This window comes from Aythya ferina (genome assembly GCF_964211825.1).
Source record: "Aythya ferina genome assembly, chromosome: 28".
Classification (NCBI taxonomy): domain Eukaryota; kingdom Metazoa; phylum Chordata; class Aves; order Anseriformes; family Anatidae; genus Aythya; species Aythya ferina.
The window spans coordinates 3,202,405-3,227,512 of NC_140325.1; the positions used below are offsets into that span (position 1 = coordinate 3,202,405).

Consider the following 25,108-nt stretch of genomic DNA (forward strand, 5'->3'; position numbering starts at 1 on the left):
ACAGGAGGGGCGTGGGGGGGTGACAGCAAAGTCATGGGGGGGACACGAGGGACGTGGGGGGGGTGACAGCAGCGTCACAGGGAGGGTGACACAACCGGGGGTGGAGGGACACGCAGGGACCATCCCCCGCTGGCCATCGCCCTGGGGATCACCCCCATGGGCCCCCCTTTCCCCCCCCGCAGCCCTAATTAACACCGCTAATTAATTACAATGACGTCCTCGTTCTTTTCCCTTCCCCCCCCCATTAACCTGCCCTTCTCCCTCATCCCACCGTGGCCAACGGCTGCGGGGTGCCACCGGGACCCCCCCCTTGGTCCCCTCCCCACACCTCCCAGTGCCCCCCAACCCCTCCCAGTGCCCCCCGCATTTATTCCCCCCCCCCCCCCAGCCCCGTCTGACCCCGGCGGGGCAGCCCGGGGGTGCGGGGGCCGTGGGGGTGCCGCCCGGCGGGATCGGGGCCACGTCACGTCTGGGTGCCACGGGCACGCCGGGGCAGGCAGCGCCCCCCCCGCAACCCCCCCCGGGCACCGGGTGGGGGTGCTGAGTCACGGGCGCGGTGCTGCCGAGGTTTAATTAAGCCAGGAGCAACCAATTAATAATAAATAAAGCTTTAAATAAGCCGGGCACGCGAGGGGCCGCCATGTCTCCGCAGGAGCAATAAATAACCGGCGCCCTCGGGCGTTAAATACGGCCCCGAGGGGACGTCACGGGGTCGGGGTCAGGGACGGGGGGGTCCCGGCCGTGTGGCCCCCCCCCCGGCGGCTCAGGAACTGGAGGTTGATGCTGGTCTCGGGGACGAGCAGGGTGCGGGTCATGGGCTTCACCGGGGCCCCCCCGGGCTCCGGCCGCACCTCGAAGCGCAGCAGGATCTGTGGGGGAAAGGGGGTGAGGGGTGGGGGCACGGGGGGGACATGGGGGGGACATGGGGACAGGATGGACACGGGGACGGAGGGGACAGGGACACGGGGACAGAGGGGACGGGGACATGAGGATGGAGGGGAGAGGACACGGAGGAGACGCGGGGACACGGATGGAAAGGACGGAGGGGACACGGAGACACGGGGACACGATGGATGCGGGGACACGAGGACACCGGGACGGAGGGGACGCAGGGATGGAGGTGACACGGGGACGGAGGGGACACGGGGACACCGACCTGCGCCAGGGCCATGTGGATCTCCAGCTCTGCCAGGCGCCTCCCCACGCAGCTGCGTTTGCCCACGCCGAAGGGCAGCGAGGCGTAGGGGTGGTGCGCGGGGCCGCGGCGCAGCCAGCGCTCCGGGAGGAAGGCGTCGGGCGCCGGGAAGAAGCGGCCGTCGCGGGAGGCAGCGTAGTGGCACAGCGTGATGAGGGTCTGCGGGGGGTGACAGGGGGTGACGGGGGGTGAGGGGGGGCCGGGATGTCCCCCCCCCGGCACCGCGTCCCCCTTCCCGGTGCGTCCCCGCGCTCACCTTGCGGGGCACCAGGTACTCGCCCACGCGGATGTCTCGGTCGGGGACCACGCGGGCGTTGCTGGGGATGACGGGGTAGAGCCTGGGGGGGGGGACAGCGGGGTGTCAGCGGGTGCCACCGCCCTGTCCCCATTGTCCCCGCTGTCCCCACTGTCCCCGTGCTCACCGCAGCGTCTCCTTCACCACGGCTTTCAGCAGGGGCATGCGGGCCAGCGTGGCCACGGAGGGCTCGTGGCCGGGGCCCAGCGCCGCCACCACCTCCTGGTGCAGCGCCGCCTGCACCCCGGGGTGCCGCGACAGCTCGTACAGGCTCCAGGACAGGGTGCTGGAGATCTGCGGGGGGTGGGGGGGGTCAGCGGGGATAAGGGGGGCACCCACACCCCAATATTGTTGCGTCCACCCTGTCCTCAGCACTGTCACCCTGTCCCCAACACCTCCACCTCATCGTCCCCATCAGGTCCACCCCGTTGTCCCCACCGTGACCGCCCCATCCCCACCACGACCTCCCCATTCCCATCGTGTCCACCCCATCCCCAATGCCTCCATCCTGTCCCCACCATGTCCACCCCATCGTCCCCACCACGTCCACCCCATTGTCCCCACCACCACCACCTTGTCCCCACCATGACCTCCCCGTCCCCACCGCGTCCCTCCTGCCCTCACCGTGTCCACGCCGGCCAGCAGCAGCTCGGTGACGTTGCCGTAGATGTCCCTCATGGGGACCTCCTCCCGCACCAGCTGATCCGTCAGGCACTTCTGCTCCGCCGGCTCCCCCCGGGACATCCGCTCGGCCGCCCCGGCCACGCGCCGGTCGACGTGGCCCTTGGCTGCAGGAGGCGGGGGGGATGGCAAAACCCCGTAAGCACCCCCGGGGGGCCGTGGGTGATGCCACCGTGTGCGTGTGTCCCCCCCCCGGCACCCGGCGCCCCCTCACCGAAGGCGAACATGAAGTCCCAGGCCTCGCAGAAGGTCTGCCAGGGCTTGGGGAAGAGGCGGTGCAGGGCCTTGGGCATGGCCATGGTGAGCAGCGTCATGCCGAACATGGTGCCGATGGCGCGGATGAAATCCTCCGTGTCCCGCGGCACCTCCTGGCGCAGGCAGCCCAGGCGCGACGCGAAGAGGACGGAGGAGATGCCTGTGGGTGACAACGGTGGGGTTGGGAGGTGGGGACATCAGGAGCCTTTGGGATACGGGGTGCCTCGGGGAGCCCTGGGGACGTGGGGAGCTATGGGGACATGGGGAGTCTCAGAGATACGGGGAGCTATGGGGACATTGAAGCCCTGGGGACGCGGGGAACCTCGGGGACACGAGGAGCCTTGGTGACTCCAGGAGCTCTGGGGACATGGAGAACCCCGGGGACTTGGGGAGCTATGGGGACACGGGGAACCCTGGGGACGTGGGGAGGACATGGGGTATCCTCAGGGCACGGGGGCCGTGGTGGGGACAAGGGGGCCGTGGAGCACCACTGGGGACCCCCAGGGGATGCGGGGGTCCCTGGGGACGTGGCGTGGACGAGGGGCACCCTGGGGGACACGGGAGTCCTTGGGGAGATGGGGGGTCCCCAGGGGAACATGGGGGACATTTGGGGACCCCACGGAGCGCTGCGGGGACACAGCAAGACACCAGAACTTGGGAGGGGGACACCCGGGAAGCCCCTCACCCACCTTCCAAGCCGAATTTGTAGAACTCGGCGGCCACGTCGGGGACGAGCTGCTGGGGGTGGCGGTCCCGCAGGTGCTGCAGGCGCTGCACCAGGTCGCCCACCACGGCCCCCACCGGCCCCGCGTACGCTTCGGCCGCCCGCGGGCGCAGCAGGAGGCGCCCCACGAGGCTGCGCAGCCGCTGCCACTCCTCGCCCTCCCTGGGGGGGCACAGAAAGGGATGGGGGGGTGAGGGGGGGGCACACACACACACGCGGGTGACGCGCGGGGACTTCAGCGCCCGTGGCCCTACGCGCCCGTGCACGTCCCCGGTGCCGCCGCCAGGGAAGGTGCCAAACGGCGCGCCGTGGGGAGCAGCTCGGGGGCCCGGGGGGGTGCATGGGATGGTGGGGGGCTGGGGGGGCTGCCTGTAGGGTCAGGGGGCTGGGCATAGGGTCAGGGAGCTGAGGGGCTGCTTGTAGGGTCAGGGGGCTGCACATAGGGTCAGGGAGCTGAGGGGCTGCTTGTAGGGTCAGGGGGCTGGGCATGGGGTTGGGGGGCTGCTTGTAGGGTCGGGGGTCTGAGCACGGGGTTGTAGTGCTGAGAACAGGGCTGGGGGGCTTCTTTTAGGGTTGGGAGGCTGAGCATGGGGCTTGGGGCTGCTTTTAGGGTCAAGGGGCTGCTTGTAGGGTCGGGAGGCTGGGCAAGAAGTTGGGGGGCTGAGCAAGGGGTTGGGGGGCTCCCCATGGGGTGGGGGCCAGCCCAAAGGGTCAGGGGGCTGCCTTTGGGGCCGTGCCCATGCCCCGGGGCTCCGTGCCCGTCCCCCTGCCCACGCGGCGGCAGCGGCGCACCCCTGGGGTTACTCACATCCTGCGCTGGGGGCTGGGGGGGGGCTGGGGAAAAGGGGGGGGGTGGCGGGGCTGGGGGGGGGCCCTGAATCACGGCTGAGTCACGTCGGGAGCCCCAGCGCTTCCCAGAAGGGGTGTGGGCACAGCGGGATGGGGCAGGGGCTCCCTGGCCCCAGACACAGCCCCCAGACCCCATCTGCAGCCCCCAGACCCCAATTTGTGCTCTCAGACCCCAATCTGCAGCCCCTAAGGCCCTGATCTGCACCCCCCAGACCCTGATTTGCAGCCCCCAGACCCTCACATCCCCTCCCCATCTCCCCCTCTTGCACCCCCCAGCCCTCCAAACACCCCACCAAACCCCCACCTACAGCCCCCAGCCCCCAATTTGCACTCCCCAGACCCCTGTGCCCCCGCTCCAGCTCCTCCCTTTGCATCCCCCAGCCCCCAATTTTCACCCCCCAGCCCCCCAAACCCCCCCCAAGCCCCCAATTTTCACCCCCCAGCCCCCCAAACCCCCCCCAAGCCCCCAATTTTCACCCCCCAGCCCCCCAAACCCCCCCCCAAGCCCCCAATTTTCACCCCCAAGCCCCCTATTTTCACCCCCCAGCCCCCCAAACCCCCCCCAAGCCCCCAATTTTCACCCCCCAGCCCCCCAAACATCCCCCAAGCCCCCCATTTTCACCCCCCAGCCCCCCATTTTCACCCCCCAGCCCCCCAAACACCCCCCAATTTTCACCCCCCAGCCCCCCATTTTCACCCCCCAGCCCCCCCAGCCCCACTCACGCGGTCAGCAGCCCGCAGGCGTGCCCGCGGCAGTGCCGGTAATCCTTCCATGAGGAGAGGTGGGAGCGCACGGGGCAGGGCCCCTCCTGGCTCAGCACCTCGCGGATCAGCCCGGCCTCGGCCACGTGCACGGTCAGGATGGGCCCGAAGCTGCCCTTCCACACCGGCCCGTAGCGCGCCCGGCCCTCCACCTGCGGGGGCACGGGGGGCACCGTGGGCAGCAGCCCCCCCCCCCAGCCCACCCCCAACCCTCCCAGCACCGCCGTGGGGCTCCCCATTAGCCATAAGTCCCCCCCCCCGAAGTGGTGCTGGGGTCCCCTGCCACCCTCAAGCCCCCCAGACCTGACACCGGGGGTCCCCTGCTACCCTCAAGCCCCCCCCAAGGTGGCACTGGGGGTCTCTTAGTACCCTCAACCCCCCCAGAGGTGGTACTGGGGGTCCCCTATTAATCTCAAGCCCCCCCAGACGTGACACTGGGCGTCTCCTACTACCTTCAAACCCCTCCAAAGTGGCACTGGGGGTCCCCCCATCACCCTCAAGGCCCCCCAAGGTGGTACCAGGGGTCCCCTGCTACCCTCAAGCCCCCCCGAGGTGGCACTGGGGGTCCCCTGCCCCATCCACATCCCCCTGACCCAGCTCCTTCTGCCCCCAGCAGGGCCCCCCCGTCCCACCCGCACCCCAGGACAGTGCCCCCCCCCACCAGCCCTTCCCAAGCCTCCCAGGATGGCGAGAACGGGGTTCCCCCCCCTAAAAAAAACAAGGCCGGGGTCCCCTTGTCCCCCCCAAGCCCCCAGCCCTGGGGGACCCCCATCTTGCCCCCCCCCCCTTTTACCTGCAGCTCGTGCAGCCTCCGGAGGCCCCCCCGGCAGAGGAGGTCGTAGATGAAGGCGGGGGGGCTGGGCCCGGGCATCTCGGCCAGGCTGCGGAGCCCCTGGGGGGCTGCGGGGGGGGGACACGGGGGGGGCAGGGGGCGAGGGGGGGCCCCCAGCTCGGGCAGGCAGCGGGCGAGGAGGGCGGCCCGGGAGGGGAGGCGAAGGCTCTGCGGCATGGCGGGGGGCTGGGGGGGCCGGGGGGGTCACAGACACGGCCCGGGGGGGTCCGGGGGGGAGTCGGGGACCGGCCTCGACTGAGCGGGCGGCATCGCCCCCGGAGCTTTATAGGCACCCACGTGGAGCCCCGCACGCCCCGCCCCCTCCGTAAGCCCCGCCCACTGGCCCATAAGCCACGCCCCCAGAGGGAAGCTCCACCCCCACCCAATTTGCACCGGGGGGGGGGACAAAATGGGACCCCCCCCCCGCGAGGCACGGCCATGGGTGGGCACCCCCCCCCACGACCCCCCCATGGCCCCCCCCAACTCGGTGACCCCCCCATGACCCCCCCCACTCATTAACACGCCCCCAGCGTGATTGCCCCCCCCCAGCACCCCCCCCCCAGTCCCATACTGGTCATACTGGTTCCCAGTACCCCTGAACTGGGAGGCAGCCCGGGGGGTTTATCTTTTTTTTTGGGGAGGGGGGGGCAATGTGTTGTGCCCCCCCCACACATGGAGGTGGTGATGGGGGGGGGCAAGGAAACTGGGAACCCCCCCCCCCCCCCCATCCCCATACTGGGGCCCCAGTTCAACCAGTCCAAGAAGGAAACTGGGAGGAGGAGGAAGGGAGCGGGGCGGGCAGCTGCGTGCCCTGGGGGGGGATTTATAAGGGGGGGGGGGAGGGAAAATGGGTGCCCCCCCCCCAGCCCCTGATTTCTCGGGAATTACCGCCTTGCGACACAGGAAGCGGCCGGGCCCGTGGAAAACACCCGCGGGGGGGGGGACAACGGGGGGGGGGGACGGGGACAGGAACGGGGCCCCTGGGGACCTGGAGGCTGGGGGGGGGCGGGGGGGGGCGCAGGAACACGCGGGGGGGGGTTTCCTGGGGGTGAGCTCACACCTGAACGGCGGCCAGGGGGAAACTGAGGCAGGGCGAGGGATTTTGGAGGGGGGAGGGGGGCAGGTTTTTTTTGGAGGGGGGGGCAGAGGGGTGGTGGAGCCCCCCCCGGCCCAAATTGGAGACCCCAAATTCTCATGGGGGGCACAAGGGGGGTGGGGTATAGGAGAGACAGAGCCGCAGATGACGCCTGGTGGGGGGGCTGCTTTATTCTGAACTGAGAGCGTGGGGATGGGGGGGGAGGGGGGACCCCGGGGGGGGGGGCTCCAAGGTGGGGGGGGACAGGGACAGCGGGGGGGGAGACCCTGGGGTGGGGGCACAGACCCCAGGGTGGGGGGAGAGACCCCGGGGGTGGCCCTGCAGTGGCAGGAAGGTCCCGGGGGGGCCGGGAGGGACCCGAGGTGGTTCCCCATTCCTGGTGCCCCCCCCCCCGTGTCCCCCCCCCCCCAAAATCACGCCTCGTCCCCCAGGGCCGGGTCCGGGACGCGTCGGAAGACGGCGGGGAAGGTCCTGCCGCCGCCGCGCTGCACCTTGCGGCCCTCCTCCGTGCACGTGGCCAGCCGCGCCACCACCGGGTCCTGGCTCTGCCGACACACGGGGGGGGGGTCACAGAGACCCTGGGGGGGTCACAGGGACCCGGGGGGGGGTCCCACGGGGCTCCCCCCCCCCCCTCCCGTTCGCTCACCAGCTCCTCCAGCGGCACCTCCTCGAAGAGCGGGTGGGCGCGGAAGTGGCGCGCCATCCACTCGTGCACCTCCGGCACGTCCGTGATGGTGTACGCCAGGCCCTGGGGGGGGGAAAATTGGGTGAAATGGGGGTAAAACGGGGGTAAAACAGGATGGGGGGGGCAGAGGGATTTGGGGCTCACCCCCGGGCGCAGCACGTAGCCGTAGTCAGCCAGCAGCGCCGCGCTGATGATGCGCCACTTGTGCTTGGTGCGCTTGAAGTGGGGGTCGGGGAAGAGGAAGAACATCTTGCTGAGCTGGGGGGGGGGGAAACAAAAATAACAACGGGGGGGGGGGTCTTACAGCACCGAGCCCCCCCCCCCCCCCCCCCGAGGGGTGTTTTTGGGGAGCCCACCTGGCCTTTGTGGAAGAAGTGGGGCAGGTGCTTCATGGCGTTGGCGCGCAGGCAGGCGATGTTCTGGAAGCGCCCCGGGTGCGCGGCGCGCAGGGCGCGGATGCGGTGCCGGGCGAAGGCGCTGACCTTCAGCCGCAGCTCCAGGCCCAGCGCCAGCGAGCGGGGGAACAGCGCCGACAGCTCCACTGCGGGGGGGTGGGGGGGCGGGGGGGGTTACGGGGGGGTGAGGGGGGGTCAGCGGGACCCCCCCTCTGCATGCACGCGCGCCCCAGTTTGTGTCCCCGTCCGATCAGCCGGGTGTTGGAGCTCCCGGCTCGCTGCCGGGTGTTGCCGCGGGGAATGGTGCTGGAGAAGTTCCTGCCCCAAAATGCGACCCCCCCCCCGGCACCACAAACCCCAAAATGCCCCCCCCGGTGCTCCCCCGGCAACACAAATCCCCAAATGTTCCCCCCCCCAGCACCACAAACCTCAAAATTTCCCCCCCCACCCCCAGTGCGCCCCGGCACCACAAACCCCAAAATACCCCCCCCTCGTGCCCCCCCGGCAACACAAACCCCCAGATGTTCCTCCCCGGTGCCCCCCCCCAAGCCCACTTCACCCCAAAATGTCCCTCTCGTTGATCCCTCGAGCCCCCCTCCCCCCAAAATGTCCCCCCCTGGTGACCCCCAACGACCCTCCCCACCCCAAAATGTTCCCCATAGTGCCCCCCCAGCTCCCCCCCACCCCAAAACGTCCCTCTTGGTGCCCCCCCGGCCCCCCTCACCCCCTGCACCCCCCAGTCCTGCGCCCCCCCCCCCCCCATTTACCCCACAGCCCCCCCCAGGGCCACGTCCCCAAAGCAGCCCCCACCCCAAATGGCCCCCCCGTTGTCCCCCACCCCCCACCCCCAAAGTCCCCCCCGGTGGCCCCCCCGGTTCCCCCCCCCCCCCACTCACCCAGCAGCCCCCCGTAGCCGCAGCCCACATCGGCGAACTCCACCTGGGGGGGGGGCTCGGCGGCGGCACCGGACACAGCGGGGGGGGCACCGGGGGGGAAGAAGGCCGGGAACAGCGAGGCCCAGTCCATGTCCTGCGGCCTGGCGGGGCTGCGGGGACACGGGGCCGCTGCTACCGGGGGGGTCCGGGAAGCCCCCCCCCCGGGATCCCCATCACCGGACACCGCGGGGGGGGGGGGCGCTGAAACACCGGGACCGGGACCGGGAGGCTCCCGGGGGTGTCTGGGTGGGCTGTGAGGGGGGTGGGGGGGGGGCTCGGTGATACCGGGAAGTGAGGGGGGGGGGGTCCCGGTGATACCGGCCCTGTACCGGGCGGTTCCCGGTAGCTCCTGGCCAAGCCAGGAGGGAAGGGGGGGGGAAGGGGGGGGGAAGGGGGGGGGGAAGGGGGGGTTCCCGGTGCTACCGGGCCGTGAGGGGGGGGTCCCGGTTCCCTCCGTTCCCGGGCCGGGCCGCGCTGGGGGGTGCCGGTTCCCGGTGCTCCGGTTCCCGGTGAGGCCGGGCCGTTTGCGGGGGCCCCGGCGCACTCACTAGCGCAGCGTGTGGTCGGCCAGCGGGTTGGAGTGTGCCCGCTGCCGGTAGAACCGCTTCTGGGGGGGCGCCACCGCCTCCTCCTCCTCCGCCGCCTCCGCCGCCGCCATCATGGCGGCCCCCAGGAGCGGCGTGAGGCGGGCGCCGCTGGGTGACGTCACCGCGCGGCGCGGCGCGCTGACGTCACGGCCGCCGGGAGGGGGGGGCGGGGCGCGCACCTGTAGCGACGGGGCGGGGCTTAGGCAGGCTCCGCCCCTCGGGGTGCTCTGTGAGGCCCAGGCACGGCACTGCCTCCCAGTACATCCCAGTGCCTCCCAGTACATCCCAGTGCCCCCCCTAGTGCCCCCCAGTTCCTCCCAGTGCCCCCACAGTACCTCCCAGTGCCCCCCAGCAGCCCCCAGTGCCCCCCCAAATCTCCCCCAGTGCCCCCCTGTGCTCCCCCAGTGCCTCCCAGTACTCCCCAGTACCCTCCATTACCCCACAGTGCCCTCCAGTGCCACCCCAGTGCCCCTCAGTACCTCCCAGTATCCCCTTGTGCTCCCCCAGTAAATCCCAGTGCCCCCCGGTGCTCCCCCAGTGTCCCCCTGTGCTCCCCCAGCATCCCCGAGTCATCTCCAGTCCCTCCCAGTATCCCATCAGTGCTCTCCAGTGCCTCCCAGTGCTCCCCAGTACCCCCCACCAGCACGCTCTGCATCTTGGTGTCCCCCACTGCTTCCCAGTGCCTTCCAGTCCCCGCCACTGCACCCCCACTGCCCCCCAGTACCCCCCAGTGTCTCCCCTGACTGTTCCCAGTGTTCCTCAGTGCCCCACTGCTGTTCCCCAGTGCCTCCCAGTGACCTCCAGTCTACTCTAGTGCCTCTCCCAGTGCTCTCCAGTGGTCTCCAGTCCTCTCCAGTGCTCCCCATCCCCCCAGTTCCCCCAGTATGTCCCCTCCGGCGTCCCCCAGTGCTCCCCATTCCTCCCAGTCCTCCCCATTGTGTCTCCCTCACCCCTCAGCGCTCCCCCAGGGCCCTTCCCAGTGCCCCCAGTGCCTCCCAGTCCTCCCAGTAACCCCCCATGGCTCCCACCCTGTTCCCCCCAGCCCTTCCCAGGGCCAGGCCTCTTGCCCCCAGTGCCTCCCAGTGCCTCCCAGTGCCTCCCAGTGCCTCCCAGTCCCCACTGACCCCCCAGGATCACCCCTACACCCCCTTCCCAGTGCCTCCCAGTCCTCCCAGTCCTCCCAGCTCCACGGCCGGGCCCTTCCCGGCAGCAGGCCCGAAGGGGAATTCGGGGCTGCGGCGAAACCGGGGGCGATTTCTGAGAAGGCCCCCGGGGGGGTTGAGCAACACCGGGCCCGGGGCTGTCCGTCCGTCCGTCCATCCCGTCCGTCCGTCCCCCCCCAACCCCCCATAACCGGGAAACCGTCCCCAAAATGCGTCGGGGGGGTGTGTGGGGGGGATGGGGACAGGGCCCCGGGGGGGGGCCGTGTCGGGAACCGGGGCCCCGGGGGCCTTCCAGGAACGGGGCTGAGTCACGGGGAAGTCACGGGGAGGGCGGCGGGGGGGGGGGACACGGGGCCTGAGCCCGGTCCCGGGGCCACGGGCGGTGACCCAGGGCCGCAGCAGTGACGCAGGCGGCCGCGGGGGTCCCGGGGGGTCGGGCCGGGGCTGGTTGCTCATTACCCCGGTAGCACCGGGGGGGGACACACCGGCTGCGTGCCCCGGTTACCGGTCATCGCACCCCGCTGCCACCGGGCAGGGGCTGGGCCTGATCCCAGAGAGCTGGGGGCTCTCCCGGTGCTGGGACACTGGGGACACTGGGAACACTGGGGACACTGGGAATGGGGGACACTGGGATGGGGCTGGGGACACTGGAACAGGACAGGGGATGGCATTGATGCAGGAGGGGACATGGGGGAGAAGTCTGGGGACACTGGGACAGGGTGGGGGACACCAGGATGGGACAGGGGACACCGGGACGTGACAGGGGACAGCACTGATGCGGGAGGGGACACTGGGGAGCATCTTGGGGACATCAGGACAGGGCAGGCCTGGTGTAACTGCCCCCACCTGGTGTAACTGCCCCCCCCCGGTGTAACTACCCCCACCTGGTGTAACTGCCCCCCCCTCCGCCCCTCCTGGTGTAACTGCTCCCCCCCCCCCTTCTTTTGCAAATGCCCCGCCTGGGGGCAAACACCTTGCGCAGTTGTCCCAGCCCCCACACAATTGCCCCATGCCCTGTGCAATCGCCCCCAGCTCTCCTCACCCCCCAACCCCGTGCAAACGCCCCCCGCTCTTGCACACCCCCACCCCCTCGCCCTGCCCGTGCCTCAGTTTCCCCCGCACTCACCGGGGTCCCGGGGGGGGTCCCCGCGCCCCCCTCACTTGATGCTGAGCCATGGGCGGCAGGGTGGGGGGGGACACCCGAGGGGGCAGCGGGGGCAGGCTGCGGGGAGGGGGCAGCAGGGACTGACAAGTGGATCCCCGTTACGGGTGGCGAGGGCATGGTATAGGATATACGGGAACCTTCCACGGAAATGAAGAAATTCGCAAGGTTCTGTCTATAAATATAACAAACTCGGACGATACTAGCTGGGTACTAGGAAACGTGTCAGATTTTACGAACACGGAACAGATAGGGGAGGACTCATCCTAATAAAAAGGAGGATGCTGCTAGGCCCCAGGACCAAATGAGGCATTGTCAGAAAGTGTCCAGGGAATCCAGCCTGCGGAAAATACTCCATAAAATACTGCAGTGCCAACCCTCGGCAGCCCTACGAGCTCCGGTAAGGCCGAGACTGACAACATAGCTGAGAATAACATGTGGGGGGGTCATGAATGCCAGCTACCAATTATGAAACAAAGCAAACCCAAATGGAACCAAACACTGTTGATTATGCTTTAGTATAAGGCCTTCATACTACGATGCCATCGCCCCCCCCCCCAAAAAAAGGCAAAAAGCTGCAGCCCCCCAGGAGGGGAGGCTCCTCTGAGCCATGGGGGGGACACCAAGCAGCCCCCCCCCCCCCCCCCGCAGGTGCTTGAGGGAAGCCTGGGGTCCCCCCCACAAACTGAGGGTGAAAGGGGGGCAGGGGACCCCCCAGGAAAGGAAGGGTCGGGTTGTGGGATGGGGGACAAAGGGGAGCAGCACTGGAGGAGGGCCAGGGGACGCCCCCCGCTGGAAGGAAGCCGGGGGGGCTGGGGTCGGCCTCCTCCTAAGGCCCCGAGGGAAGGGCGAAGGCTCAGGGTGGAAGCGAGATTTCTGCTCAGGAGAGGGCACAGGCCCTGGGGCAGGGTGCCCGGGGAGGGGGCAGCATCACCGTCCCTGGGGGGGGCAGGGATGGGATTGATGGCTTGTATCAGGACCAGCGTGACCAGCAGGGCTAGGGAGGTGATCGTCCCCCTGTACTCAGCTCTGGTGAGGCCGCACCTCGAGTACTGCGTTCAGTTTTGGGCCCCTCGCTACAAGAAGGACATGGAGGTGCTCGAGCGGGTGCAGAGAAGGGCGACGAAGCTGGTGAGGGGCCTGGAGAACAAGGCCTACGAGGAGCGGCTGAGGGAGCTGGGCTTGTTCAGCCTGGAGAAGAGGAGGCTCAGGGGCGACCTTATCGCTCTCTATGGGTACCTCAAGGGAGGCTGTAGCGAGGTGGGGGTTGGCCTGTTCTCCCACGTGCCTGGTGACAGGACGAGGGGGAATGGGCTAAAGTTGAGCCAGGGGAGTTTTAGGTTAGATGTTAGGAAGAACTTCTTCACCGAAAGGGTTGTGAGGCACTGGAACAGGCTGCCCAGGGAAGTGGTGGAGTCACCGTCCCTGGAAGTCTTCAAAAGACATTTAGATGTAGAGCTCAGGGATATGGTTTAGCGGGGACTGCTAGCGTTAGGTCAGAGGTTGGACTCGATGATCTTGAGGTCTCTTCCAACCTAGAAATTCTGTGATTCTGTGAGGATGGAGTGGCTTCGGTTGGGTTAGGCTCCAGGAGCCCCTTGGTCCTTTCCCAGCTCGTGGTACAAGCGCACACCAGCCATTGTGAAGGGGAAGACACTTTATTTATTATTTATCAAACGAGGGGGAATTATTTAAAATCCAACTACTTCAAAGAACAGGAAGCAGGGGGGACGCCGGCTCTCACTGCAGGCACACGGGCAGGCCGTAGGCGACGGGGGCAGCCCCGGTGAGGTATCTGAGGCGGGGGGCTTGGCGGGCCTGGGCCACGTACTGCAGGAGGGGGGCACCGGAGCCCGCCTGCAGCCAGCCCTGCAGCAGCGCCTCGGTGTAGCGGTCGAGGTCACACTGAGTCACGTCCCACAGGGTGCCCAGGACGAAGGGGCTGGGAAAAAAAAAAAGGGGGTTAGAGGGGTTAGGGCCAGGAGGGCTGGGCGAAGGAGCGGGGTGAGAGGAGGACAAGGAGAACACTCACTGCTTACCAGCACAGGGAAAAGGCAGGGGAGGGGGGCAATAAAAAGCAGGGAGGTGGGGATGGGGTAAAAAGAAGGCAAGAAGGGGATGGGGCGAAGACCCCGTCTGCCCCCCAGAAGCCACCCCCTCTCTCCCCGCCTCACCAGCCGGCCAGGAGGTAGTCGAGGATGATGCCGGAGCCCTCGAGGCCGCCGCGCACGGCCAGCGCGGCGCTGCTGCAGCCGAAGAGCAGGGCCACGGCGTTGCAGTCCAGCTGGGCGATGTCTGTCCCGTCCAGCAGGCGGGCGCCCGCCCCGTGCCCCACGTAGCTGCCAGGAACAGGAGCAGGGTGAGCAGGGTGAGCGCGATAGCGCAGCCCCGCACGGCCACGGGCACTCACATGTAGAGGTCGTGCTCCAGCAGCGCTGCCTGCATCTGCTCCTGGCTGGGGATGGCTCCTGTGACCCCGCTCCAGCCCTGCTGGCTGCGGGAAAGGAGGGGAGAAGTCATAGAAGGGGGGGGAGGGAGCACGGACCCCCCTCCTCCCCGCTCTGTGCGCCCCCGCTCCTCCTCACCTCTCGAACCAGCTGCGGAAGCGCTCCTCGGTGCTCGGGAGGTTGTTCTGGGGGTTGAGGATGTAGAAGGTCCTGGTGGGGTTGACGCCGCGGTGCAGCACAGAGCCTGCCTGCTGAGGGGGGAGGAGGAAGGGAAAAAAGAAATAAGAAATCACGAGTCAGCCCCAGCCCAGCACCAGCCTCGGGGGGTCCCAAGCCCCGCGGCAGAGCCAGGGTGCCCCCCTTCCACTCACCCTCGGTGCCAGGTTGTAACTCAGGAGGAAGCGCAGGGACGGGAGGCGGGTGACAGGCACGGCGCGCAGGCACGCCATGCTCTCCCAGGGCAGCTTCTGGAGGTGCTGTGCAGGGAAGAGGAGGAGGAAGAAAGGAAGGGGAGGAAGGCGTGAGCGATAGAGCGCCTGTCCGAGCTGAGGGAGAAGCAGCAGGGGCAGGCTCTCACTTTATCCAGCACGAGGACGAGGGAGCCGCCAGGTGCCCGGACGCGGCTCCTCTGCTTCTCCAGGGCCTTTTGCAGGAGGAGCTCCGCTTTGTTGCAGGACTGCGAAGGGCACATCCCTGCGGCCAGGGCTTGCACGTCGGCCGGGGTGAGGAGGGGAGCAGCGTTGAGCAGGACCTGCGGCAAGGGGTAGGCGTGAGCCAAGGCAGAGCTCCCCCTGTGCCCTGCCCCAGCCCGGGGAGCTCAGCACCTTGAGCAGCGCCGGGTCCGAGCCCCGCCAGCCGCAGCGACGGAGCTGGGCGAAGAGGCGGGCGGCTTCCTTGGCCAGCGCAGGATCCTGGCTGGTGGGGAGCAGCATTCCCTTCCAGCAGCCCAGCACCTCCGTCTCCAGGGTGTCGATGAGGCTCTGCGAGAGAGGACAGAGTCACGGGGGGGTCCGAGCATTCCCCCCAGGCGTGGGGAGCACGGGGTGCCTCTCGCCTACCTTCATCCTGCGGTCCAGCTCGGAGCGGCACAGCCACCAGTCACGGTTGTTGGTGTAGTTGATGGTTTCTTTCTGCTCCTTCTGGATGGTGTCGAAGTCACTCAGCACTGAGCTCAGCGGGGCCTGGGGGAGGAAGGGAGCCGTGAACCCAGCCCCAGGCTCATCCCGGCTGCTCCACTCTTCTAGCCCTTCCCTCACCTTGGTGAGCGCGGTCGGGATGTGGATGGTGATGGGAGTGCTGCCCCTCTCCAACCGTGTCAGCAGCAGTATGTCGTCCTTGGAGAAGGGCTGGACGCTCACGAGGGTCAGCAGACAGACGGTCACTCCTGAAAAAGTCACCCCCCGACCTTCAGGAGAGGCCAAGGCATCAGGCAGCACCCTCCAGGGCTCCACTTGGATCAGCCCTCACCTGCAGGGATCTGCTGCAGCTGTTCTCTGAATCTGTTGAGCTCCTGGGGCCCCAGACCCGTGGAGCTGAAGCTGAAGAGGTTCTGGAGCTCAGTGAGGTGATGGATGCGCGAGGGAGCATCCTGCAGGGAGAGCCCTTGGAGCTGCTCAGCCGCAGCTGTTGCCGACTTGTTCAGATTGCTGCAGAGGGAGAGGTGGTCAGGGGTGGGGGGGGGAACGTTGCTCCAAACCAAGCCCTCCAGGGCTCTAGGTTTGGCTGAGCCCCTTCCCCTTCTCAGCAAAGCTCCAGCGACAGCGGCAGGGAGGCACAAAACTTACTGAAGCTTCTCGTGGATGATGCTGAGCAGCTGGTGGCGCAGAGTGATGATGGAGACCGACTCGCACAGCAGATAGGCGGTGGAGACGGGGTCCTGGTCGCCCGCGCCCAGAGCCAGGAGCTGGCAGATCTGGCTGTAGAGCCCGGCAGGCGGGTAGTGGCAGATGCAGTTGAAGGCATCTTTCAGGTACCCGCGGGCAGCGTCCAGCAAGGAAACACCTGGAAGGGGCAAAGCAACACCACCAGGATCAGGCAGCGAGCCCGTGGCCACCTTGGCTCTCCCTCTGCTGCTCTCCCCTCCACTTGGAGGGTTTTTGCCCTTTTAAGACACGCTTCGGCGGAGGTGGCCCCAGCGTTGCCATTTGCCTCTTCCCACCCCGCGGTTCCCCACTCCCGCTCACCTTCCATAACCTGCAGGGCATCGAGGCACAGGGGGTTCTTGCTGCCCGGCATCCCCCCCGCCGGGACGTGCTCGGTGTCCTCGCCCCCCTGGTCACGGGCCCTGGTGGGGGGACAGGCTCTGGGGCACAGGGTGCGAGGCGCCACCGCCTCGGAGTCGCTGAGCACGGGGGCTTGAGTGGCATCCTCCCCAGCTGGGAGCTTGGCTCTCGGGGTCTTCGTCGTTTCTTCATTGTCCTTGAGAATGTAAAGAATCTACTGAGAAGAGAAGGTTTCACACCTCACGGCATTGTAACATGGGGACAAATGGGGAAGGGGGGTTGGGTGAACATCCTGGTTAAAACAAAGGATCTATAAATATATCTAGAGGATCTATAAATTCTATCTAGGAATCTAGATCTATCTAGGGATCTAGGATCTATAAATCCTATCTATAAATATAACAAACTTGGACGATACTAGCTGGGTACTAGGAAACGTGTCAGATTTTACGAACACGGAACAGATAGGGGAGGACTCGTCCTAATAAAGAAGGAAAAACCCGAGACTTGCCTTCCAAGGTAGTCGGGCCCTAATAAAGAGTGAATAGGGGAAGGTTTGGTTGTCCAGACTGTAAAGATACCTGGGACTGCCCAACCTACTACAGTGTTTTCTAATAAGTTGACAGAGTTCTCCTTTCCCACACTGCTTCCAAGCATTGTGAAAAAAGAAGGGGGTTGTACCCGAGGAGATAACTGAAGGGTGCTGGCTACGTGGAAGTGTTAAGCCCCCATATTCAAATTCTTCCAAGTGCAGTTGGGGTCAGGAAATCGGGATAACTTTGACCCAACTACGGGAAAAGGTAGATGTATCGGCACAGTTCCAAGAGATAAAAATGACCTGTGCCATGCCACAAAAAAAACAACAAAAAAAAAAAAACCGTACCGAACACACAAGTGGTTAATTCCTGCAAATAACACTAGGTGGGGATGTTCACCGTTAGGAGTCACTCCTTGCCTATCTTTAAAATTGTTTCACGCATCTCATGATTTTTGTGTACAGGTGGTCATTACACCAAGGATCCCACACCACTCTGAAGAGGATATGTAAACCCATCACACAGCGGCTGAATGCCACCTGGTAAAGATCATACTGGGGGGGTGAGAGATAAAATGACTAAATTGGATTATAACAGGGCGGAGAGAGGGAAGGAGAGTTTTGGCCCCCCAGCAGGGGATCCCAGCCCTCGTGCAGCACCGGCCGCCCCCCCCGCAGCTCACCGACAGTTCCGCCTGCAGTGTCTCTGTGCCCTCCGTGGTGGCCGTACGCGCCACAAAATCAGTGCCCTGGAGGTGCTCCATGTCAGCCCTGCGGGGTGGGGGGGGTGGGGGGGTGAGGGGGTGCTGGTGCTCACAGCCCCACACCCCCCCAGTCTCCAAAGAGGCCTACAGAGCGCCCCCCACCCCTCACTCCCACCCCCAGGCCCTGCAGGACCCCCCTGAGCCCCCCCTGCCCCTCAGGCCCCCCCAGACTCCCTACAGCCCCCCCCGCCCCTCAGCCCCCCCCGAGTCCCATAGCTGCCCCCCAGCCCCCCTCCGAGTCCCTGCAGCCCCCCCCGGGTCCCCTCCGAGTCCCTGCAGAAACCCCCCCGGCCCCCCCCGCCTTCCCCCGAGACCCACAGCCCCCCCCCGGGCACCCCGCCCCCCCCCCGGGTCCCTGCAGCCCCCCCCGAGTCCCTGCAGCCCCCCCCCGGCCCCCCCACGGGCCCCAAAGCCACACCCCGGCCCCCCTCCGAGTCCCTGCCGGGACCCCCCCAAGTCCCCTCCGAGTCCCTGCAGCCCCCCCCGAGTCCCTCGGCCCCCCTCTGGTCCCTCAGCCACCCCCCGGCCCCTCTCCGAGTCCCTGCAGGGACCCCCGAGTCCCCTCCAAGTCCCTGCAGCCCCCCTGAGTCCCACAGCTGCCCCCCCCACGGGCCCCAAAGCCACACCCCGGCCCCCCTCCGAGTCCCTGCAGGGACCCCCCCGAGTCCCTGCAGTCGCCCCCGAGTCCGTCCGAGTCCCTGCGGCCCCCCCCGGTCCCCTCCAAGTCCCTGCAGAAACCCCCCCGGCCCCCCCCGCCTACCCCTGAGTCCCCCAGCACCCCCCGGGCCCCCCCGCCCCCGCAGCCCCCCGCCCCCGCAGCCCCCCGCCAAGCCCTTGGGTCCCCTCAGGTCCCTCAGCCCCCCGGCCCCCCCCCGAGTCCCTGCAGCCCCCTCCGGGTCCCTGCAGGGCCCCCCCGAGTCCCCTCCGAGTCCCTACAGGAACCCCCCGGCCCCCCGAGTCCCTGCAGGGCCCCCCCGGATCCCTGCAGCCCCCCTCCATTTCCTTGGGTCCCCCCAGGTCCCTCAGCCCCCCGAGTCCCTTCGGCCCCCCCCCGAGTCCCTGCAGGGACCCCCCCGAGTCCCCTCCGAGTCCCTGCAGCCCCTCCGGGCCCCCCTCCGCGTCCCTGTAGGGTCCCCCCGAGTCCCCTCCTAGTCCCTGCGGCCCCCCCCGGCCCCCCTCCGAGTCCCTGCAGGGACCCCCCCGGCCCCCCCCGCCTACCCCTGAGTCCCACAGCCCCCCGGACCCCCAGCACACCCCGAGTCCCTGCAGGGTCCCCCCGAGTCCCTCCGAGTCCCTGCAGCCGCCCCCCGGGTCCCTGCAGCCCCCCCCGGCGTCCCCCCGAGTCCCTGCAGGGCCGCCCCGCCCCCGCAACCCCCCTCCAAGTCCTTGGGACCCCCAGGTCCCTCAGCCCCCCGGCCCCCCGAGTCCCTGCGGCTCCCTCCGAGTCCCTACAGGAACCCCCCGGCCCCCCGAGTCCCTGCAGGGACCCCCCCGAGTCCCCTCCGAGTCCCTGCAGTCGCCCCCGAGTCCGTCCGAGTCCCTGCGGCCCCCCCCGGGTCCCCTCCAAGTCCCTGCAGGGACCCCCCCGACTCCCTGCAGCCCCCCCCCGGCCCCCCTCCGAGTCCCTGCAGGGACCCCCCCGACTCCCCTCCGAGTCCCTGCAGCCCCCCCAAGTCCCTGCAGGGCCCCCCCTAGTCCCCTCCAAGTCCCTGCAGCCGCCCCCGAGTCCCTCCGAGTCCCTTCGGCCCCCCCCCCGGCCCCCCTCCGAGTCCCTGCAGCCCCCCCCGGTCCCTGCAGCCCCCCCCGGGTCCCTGCAGAGACCCCCCCGGCTCCCCCCACCCACTCCTGAGTCCCACAGCCCCCCGGAACCCCAGCCCCCCCCGAGGCCCTGCAGGGCCCCCCCTAGTCCCCTCCAAGTCCCTGCAGCCCCCCCGAGTCCCTGCAGCCCCCCCGAGTCCCTGCAGCCCCCCCGAGTCCCTGCAGCCCCCCCGAGTCCCACAGCTGCCCCCCCCAGGGCCCCAAAGCCACACCCCGGCCCCCCTCCGAGTCCCTACAGGAACCCCCCGGCCCCCCGAGTCCCTGCAGCCCCCCCCGAGTCCCTGTAGGGTCCCCCCGAGTCCCCTCCGAGTCCCTGCAGGGACCCCCCCGAGTCCCCTCCGAGTCCCTGCAGCCGCCCCCGAGTCCGTCCGAGTCCCTGCGGCCCCCCCCGGGTCCCCTCCAAGTCCCTGCAGAAACCCCCCCGGCCCCCCCCGCCTACCCCTGAGTCCCTCAGCTGCCCCCCCAGGGCCCCAAAGCCACACCCCGGCCCCCCTCCGAGTCCCTACAGGAACCCCCCGGCCCCCCGAGTCCCTGCAGCCCCCCCCCGAGTCCCTGCAGGGCCCCCCCGAGTTCCCGAGTCCCTGCAGGGCCCCCCGGGTCCCTGCAGCCCCCCTCCATTTCCTTGGGTCCCCCCAGGTCCCTCAGCCCCCCGAGTCCCTTCGGCCCCCCCCCCGGCCCCCCGCGGCTCCCTCCGAGTCCCTGCAGGGACCCCCGAGTCCCTGCGGCCCCCCCCTTATTTGGCCCCCCCCACGTACCCTTGTATCGCTTCTCGCCGGCAGACCCGCGGCGCCCGCCGCGCCCCGTCCAAATAAGCCGCGCCGCGGGCAGGTGAGGGCGGGGCGCCCCGCGCGGGGCACGCCGGGACTTGTAGTCCCAGAACGGCCCCGCGTCACGTCCCCCCTAGCAGCTGTTGGGGCGCCGCGTTTTGGGTTGGGATGGGCAGGGTGCTGAGAACACGCGGCTGTTGTCGTTGCAGGCAGCCTGGGGGTGCAGCAGGAGCTGGGGGGGGGCCAAGCAGACCCCAAGTGGCCAAAGGGGTATTCCTTGGGAAAAAATCCAAGGGATTTTTTTTTGTTGTCAAGGACAAGGTCCGCGTGCCTGCTAATCACAACAGCTGGGGTTGTTTTCGTGCAGTTGTTTGGGTGCTTTTGACTGATAATCTTGGGTGAGACACTGTCTGCCCCTGTGAAGTTCGCTCGTTCCAACCTAGAAAATCGATTCTGTGATTCTGTGATTCTGTGAAAAGCGAGGCTATTCGGGCAATAAAATGCAGCATGATCTGACCATCCTGGCGTCTGTCGTGCTTTTGGCCGTGCTTCCTGCAACGACCTGGGGTCGTGCTGAGCAATTATAGGGGGGCTGGGCAGAGAACAGACCAACCCCCACCTCTCCACAGCCTCCTTGAAGGTACCCCTAGAGCGATAAGGTCGCCCCTGAGCCTCCTGTATCCAGGCTGCACAACCCCAGCTCCCCCAGCTGCTCCTCGTAAGATTTGTTCTCCAGACCCCTCACCGTGGGTCCCTTCCAACTCGGGATATTCCTGGATTCTGTGAAAGAAAGTCAAGCAACCGGCAAACCGTGCTGTGTGCCCTGCCTGGGGACTGCCCACCACTGTGAATAAAATCCCAGCTTCGCTGAGAGCCTCGCCTCAGCCCATTACTGGCTACGGAACGGCTCTCACGCAGGGAAAGCACGTGCAGAAACGCTTTATTTTCCTGAAAAAAAAGGGAAGCTGAGGGGCGAGGGGGTGCGCAGGGGGCCCTCACCCTGCGGCACTCCGTCCCTGTGTGCTTCCAGTGCCGTCCCCGGCAGGACGCCAGGGTGGGGGCACCGCAGGGGTCACCAGCCGGGGGGGCTTTCCCCCTCGGCCACCGCAGCACCCCCGGGACCCCCTCCCGCATCACAGCTCGGGGGCGTCGGGCTGGCCCTGGGGGGGCGGCAGCCAGAGCTCGGCGTCGTGGGGGACGACGGGGAAGAGGCCGACGACGGGGAAGAGGCCGACGACGGCGAAGAGGCCGCCGACGGCGAGCAGCACCAGCAGCATGAGGCCGCAGCAGGCGGAGAAGATGCTGCGGGTGCCGGGCCCGTGGTCGGCGCCGTGCAGAAGCAGCAGCCCCAGGCAGGCCAGCAGGTTGAGCGGGACACGGCACCAGTTCGGCACCCCCGGCCGGTCCTTCTCCGGGATCGCCTTTGTGAGAAACAAAGCCATGTTTTTGTGCAGTAGAGAATTCCTCATGTGTGCCCCAGGGGGGTCGTGGAGTCATAACATGGAGAAGCGGAGAAGCGCGAAGCAGATAAGCGGAGAGTGGGAGGCCTCGCTGTTCCAAAATAAGGTGGAAGCTTGAGACAAACAGGACGAGCAGCATGGGAACAGTGAAACAAAGATCCCAAGTTCTCACAACGTGAGAAAGGAGAAATTCAAGGGTTGAAACCGAGAGAAATGGTACATGTATGGTCCAGAGGAGCGTCGAGCAGCTCGTGAACCTGCAGTACTCAGCCACGAGGAAACAGGGGAGGTGATCGGCTGTCGGGGAATAGGGAATGAAAGGTTAGGCTTTGTTAACTAAAAGGCACTCCTAATTGGCAGGACAGCCACCGCTGCAAGCGCAAATAAAACAGCTGCACAGAAGAGCCTGTCTGAAGAAAATGATTTGAGATTTTGCTCACACCTTGCGCCGCAGGAAGCCCATGGCCGGGAAGTAGAGCCCACAGGAGAGCTCGAGGAGCAGGAAGGCCACGAAGGACTCGGCCGGGCTCTCCTGGCTGGGGGTGGTGGAGAAGGCGAGCATGAAGGGGGAGAAGAAGCCCACCTGGTGTAACTGCCCCGTCCTGGTGTAACTGCCCCGACCTGGTGTAACTGCCCCCCACCTGGTGTAACTGCCCCGACCTGGTGTAACTGCCCCGTCCTGGTGTAACTGCCCCGACCTGGTGTAACTGCTCCCACTCCTGGTGTAACTGCCCCTCCCACCTGGTGTACCTGCCCCGTCCTGGTGTAACTGCCCTGTCCTGGTGTAACTGCCCCCCACCTGGTGTAACTGCCCCGTCCTGGTGTAACTGCCCCGACCTGGTGTAACTGCCCCCACTCCTGGTGTAACTGCCCCGACCTGGTGTAACTGCCCCCCGTCCTGGTGTAACTGCACTCCCACCTGGTGTAACTGCCCCGACCTGGTGTAACTGCTCCAATCTGGTGTAACTGCCCCGACTTAGTGTATCTGCCCGACCTGGTGTAACTGCCCCCACTCCTGGTGTAACTGCCCCTCCCACCTGGTGTATCTGCCCCGTCCTGGTGTAACTGCCCCGTCCTGGTGTATCTGCCCCGTCCTGGTGTAACTGCCCCGTCCTGGTGTAACTGCCCTGTCCTGGTGTAACTGCCCCCCACCTGGTGTAACTGCCCCGACCTGGTGTAACTGCCCCCACTCCTGGTGTAACTGCCCCTCCCACCTGGTGTAACTGCCCTGTCCTGGTGTAACTGCTCCCTCCTGGTGTAACTGCCCCCCCCACCTGGTGTAACTGCCCCCACTCCTGGAGTAACTGCCCCGTCCTGGTGTAACTGCCCCCCACCTGGTGTAACTGCCCCGACCTGGTGTAACTGCCCCGACCTGGTGTAACTGCCCCTCCCACCTGGTGTAACTGCCCCGTCCTGGTGTATCTGCCCCAACCTGGTATAACTGCCCCTCCCACCTGGTGTAACTGCCCCGACCTGGTGTATCTGCCCCGTCCTGGTGTAACTGCCCTGACCTGGTGTAACTGCCCCTCCCACCTGGTGTAACTGCCCCGTCCTGGTGTATCTGCCCTGACCTGGTGTAACTGCCCCTCCCACCTGGTGTAACTGCCCCGTCCTGGTGTATCTGCCCCGACCTGGTGTAACTGCCCCGACCTGGTGTAACTGCTCCAATCTGGTGTAACTGCCCCGACTTGGTGTATCTGCCCGACCTGGTGTAACTGCCCCCACACCTGGTGTAACTGCCCATCCCACCTGGTGTAACTGCCCCGTCCTGGTGTAACTGCCCTGACCTGGTGTAACTGCCCCTCCCACCTGGTGTAACTGCCCCGTCCTGGTGTAACTGCCCTGACCTGGTGTAACTGCCCCTCCCACCTGGTGTAACTGCCCCGTCCTGGTGTATCTGCCCCGACCTGGTGTAACTGCCCCCCGTCCTGGTGTAACTGCTCCAATCTGGTGTAACTGCCCCGACCTGGTGTAACTGCCCCGACCTGGTGTAACTGCCCCCACTCCTGGTATAACTGCCCCTCCCACCTGGTGTAACTGCCCCGACCTGGTGTAACTGCCCCCACTCCTGGTGTAACTGCCCCGACCTGGTGTAACTGCCCCCACTCCTGGTGTAACTGCCCCGTCCTGGTGTATCTGCCCCAACCTGGTATAACTGCCCCTCCCACCTGGTATAACTGCCCCTCCCACCTGGTGTAACTGCCCCGACCTGGTGTATCTGCCCCGTCCTGGTGTAACTGCCCTGACCTGGTGTAACTGCCCCTCCCACCTGGTGTAACTGCCCCGTCCTGGTGTATCTGCCCCGACCTGGTGTAACTGCCCCGACCTGGTGTAACTGCTCCAATCTGGTGTAACTGCCCTGTCCTGGTGTATCTGCCCCCACTCCTGGTGTAACTGCCCCCACTCCTGGTGTAACTGCCCCTCCCACCTGGTGTATCTGCCCCGACCTGGTGTAACTGCCCCGACCTGGTGTAACTGCCCCCACTCCTGGTATAACTGCCCCTCCCACCTGGTGTAACTGCCCCAACCTGGTGTAACTGCCCCGTCCTGGTGTAACTGCCCCCACTCCTGGTGTAACTGCCCCCCACCTGGTGTAACTGCCCCGTCCTGGTGTATCTGCCCCCACTCCTGGTGTAACTGCCCTGACCTGGTGTAACTGCCCCCCCCACCCCGTTCTTTTGCAAATGCCCCGCCCGGGGGCAAACACCTTGCGCAGTTGTCCCAGCCCCCACACAATTGCCCCATGCCCTGTGCAATCGCCCCCAGCTCTCCTCACCCCCCAACCCCGTGCAAACGCCCCCTGCTCTTGCACACCCCCACCCCCTCGCCCTGCCCGTGCCTCAGTTTCCCCCGCACTCACCGGGGTCCCGGGGGGCGTCCCCGCGCCCCCCTCACTTGATGCTGAGCCATGGGCGACAGGGTGGGGGGGGACACCCGAGGGGGCAGCGGGGGCAGGCTGCGGGGAGGGGGCAGCAGGGACTGACAAGTGGATCCCCGTTACGGGTGGCGAGGGCATGGTATAGGATATACGGGAACCTTCCACGGAAATGAAGAAATTCGCAAGGTTCTGTCTATAAATATAACAAACTCGGACGATACTAGCTGGGTACTAGGAAACGTGTCAGATTTTACGAACACGGAACAGATAGGGGAGGACTCATCCTAATAAAAAGGAGGATGCTGCTAGGCCCCAGGACCAAATGAGGCATTGTCAGAAAGTGTCCAGGGAATCCAGCCTGCAGAAAATACTCCATAAAATACTGCAGTGCCAACCCTCGGCAGCCCTACGAGCTCCGGTAAGGCCGAGACTGACAACATAGCTGAGAATAACATGTGGGGGGGTCATGAATGCCAGCTACCAATTATGAAACAAAGCAAACCCAAATGGAACCAAACACTGTTGATTATGCTTTAGTATAAGGCCTTCATACTACGATGCCATCGCCCCCCCCCCCAAAAGGCAAAAAGCTGCAGCCCCC

General features: G+C 67.0%; 3 protein-coding genes and 1 pseudogene across 5 annotated transcripts; all 4 read right to left on the minus strand.

The window, feature by feature from the left end:
* Nucleotides 1-592: 592 nt before the first annotated feature.
* CYP27B1 (cytochrome P450 family 27 subfamily B member 1) lies at nt 593-5,770 on the minus strand (the record flags this gene model as incomplete). Of its 2 annotated transcripts, XM_084500160.1 has the most annotated exons (9): nt 593-869; nt 1,157-1,354; nt 1,452-1,533; nt 1,618-1,784; nt 2,115-2,278; nt 2,386-2,586; nt 3,116-3,312; nt 4,723-4,913; nt 5,555-5,770. In XM_084500160.1, the coding sequence occupies 9 exons, from the start codon at nt 5,768-5,770 to the stop codon at nt 705-707; spliced, it is 1,581 nt and encodes a 526-aa protein (XP_084356286.1). In that variant the 3' UTR covers nt 593-704. The 2 variants fall into 2 exon arrangements, with proteins under 2 accessions (XP_084356286.1, XP_084356287.1); XM_084500161.1 differs by lacking the exon at nt 1,618-1,784.
* A 1,110-nt stretch (nt 5,771-6,880) lies between these two features.
* Nucleotides 6,881-9,405, minus strand: METTL1 (methyltransferase 1, tRNA methylguanosine). The gene is made up of 6 exons (XM_084500196.1): nt 9,253-9,405; nt 8,666-8,814; nt 7,731-7,915; nt 7,519-7,632; nt 7,336-7,437; nt 6,881-7,234 (listed from the first exon to the last, which is right to left on the minus strand). Exons 1-6 carry the CDS (start codon nt 9,363-9,365, stop codon nt 7,103-7,105), a joined length of 795 nt encoding a protein of 264 aa, XP_084356322.1. The 5' UTR covers nt 9,366-9,405; the 3' UTR covers nt 6,881-7,102.
* A 3,850-nt stretch (nt 9,406-13,255) lies between these two features.
* On the minus strand, nt 13,256-20,305 carry LOC311424743 (separin-like). The gene is made up of 14 exons (XM_084500126.1): nt 20,158-20,305; nt 17,504-17,591; nt 16,247-16,481; nt 15,848-16,064; nt 15,531-15,709; nt 15,320-15,447; nt 15,122-15,244; nt 14,888-15,043; nt 14,641-14,814; nt 14,435-14,539; nt 14,202-14,311; nt 14,027-14,110; nt 13,791-13,955; nt 13,256-13,558 (listed from the first exon to the last, which is right to left on the minus strand). The coding sequence occupies exons 2-14, from the start codon at nt 17,582-17,584 to the stop codon at nt 13,357-13,359; spliced, it is 1,959 nt and encodes a 652-aa protein (XP_084356252.1). The 5' UTR covers nt 17,585-17,591; nt 20,158-20,305; the 3' UTR covers nt 13,256-13,356.
* A 997-nt stretch (nt 20,306-21,302) lies between these two features.
* LOC311424560 (molybdate-anion transporter pseudogene) lies at nt 21,303-22,206 on the minus strand (annotated as a pseudogene). Its single transcript has 2 exons — nt 22,072-22,206; nt 21,303-21,590 (listed from the first exon to the last, which is right to left on the minus strand). The product of its transcript is annotated as a molybdate-anion transporter pseudogene (transcript).
* Between the last annotated feature and the right edge of the window lie 2,902 nt (nt 22,207-25,108).

Bases quoted from the DNA above. Each gene is read 5' to 3' on its own strand.
- METTL1 (XM_084500196.1), bottom strand. From the start codon at position 9,365: ATGATGGCGGCGGCGGAGGCGGCGGAGGAGGAGGAGGCGGTGGCGCCC. The intron at 8,815-9,252 runs GTGAGTGCGCCG...GTGTCCCCGCAG, and splicing joins GCCGACCACACGCTGCGCTA to CCCCGCCAGGCCGCAGGACA. The intron at 7,633-7,730 runs GTGGGCTCCCCA...CCCCCCCCCCAG, and splicing joins ACTTCTTCCACAAAGGCCAG to CTCAGCAAGATGTTCTTCCT.
- LOC311424743 (XM_084500126.1), bottom strand. From the start codon at position 17,584: ATGGAGCACCTCCAGGGCACTGATTTTGTGGCGCGTACGGCCACCACG. The intron at 16,482-17,503 runs GTGAGCTGCGGG...TACATTCTCAAG, and splicing joins CACTGCAGGCGGAACTGTCG to GACAATGAAGAAACGACGAA. The intron at 14,540-14,640 runs GTGAGAGCCTGC...TTCCCTGCACAG, and splicing joins TCGTCCTCGTGCTGGATAAA to CACCTCCAGAAGCTGCCCTG.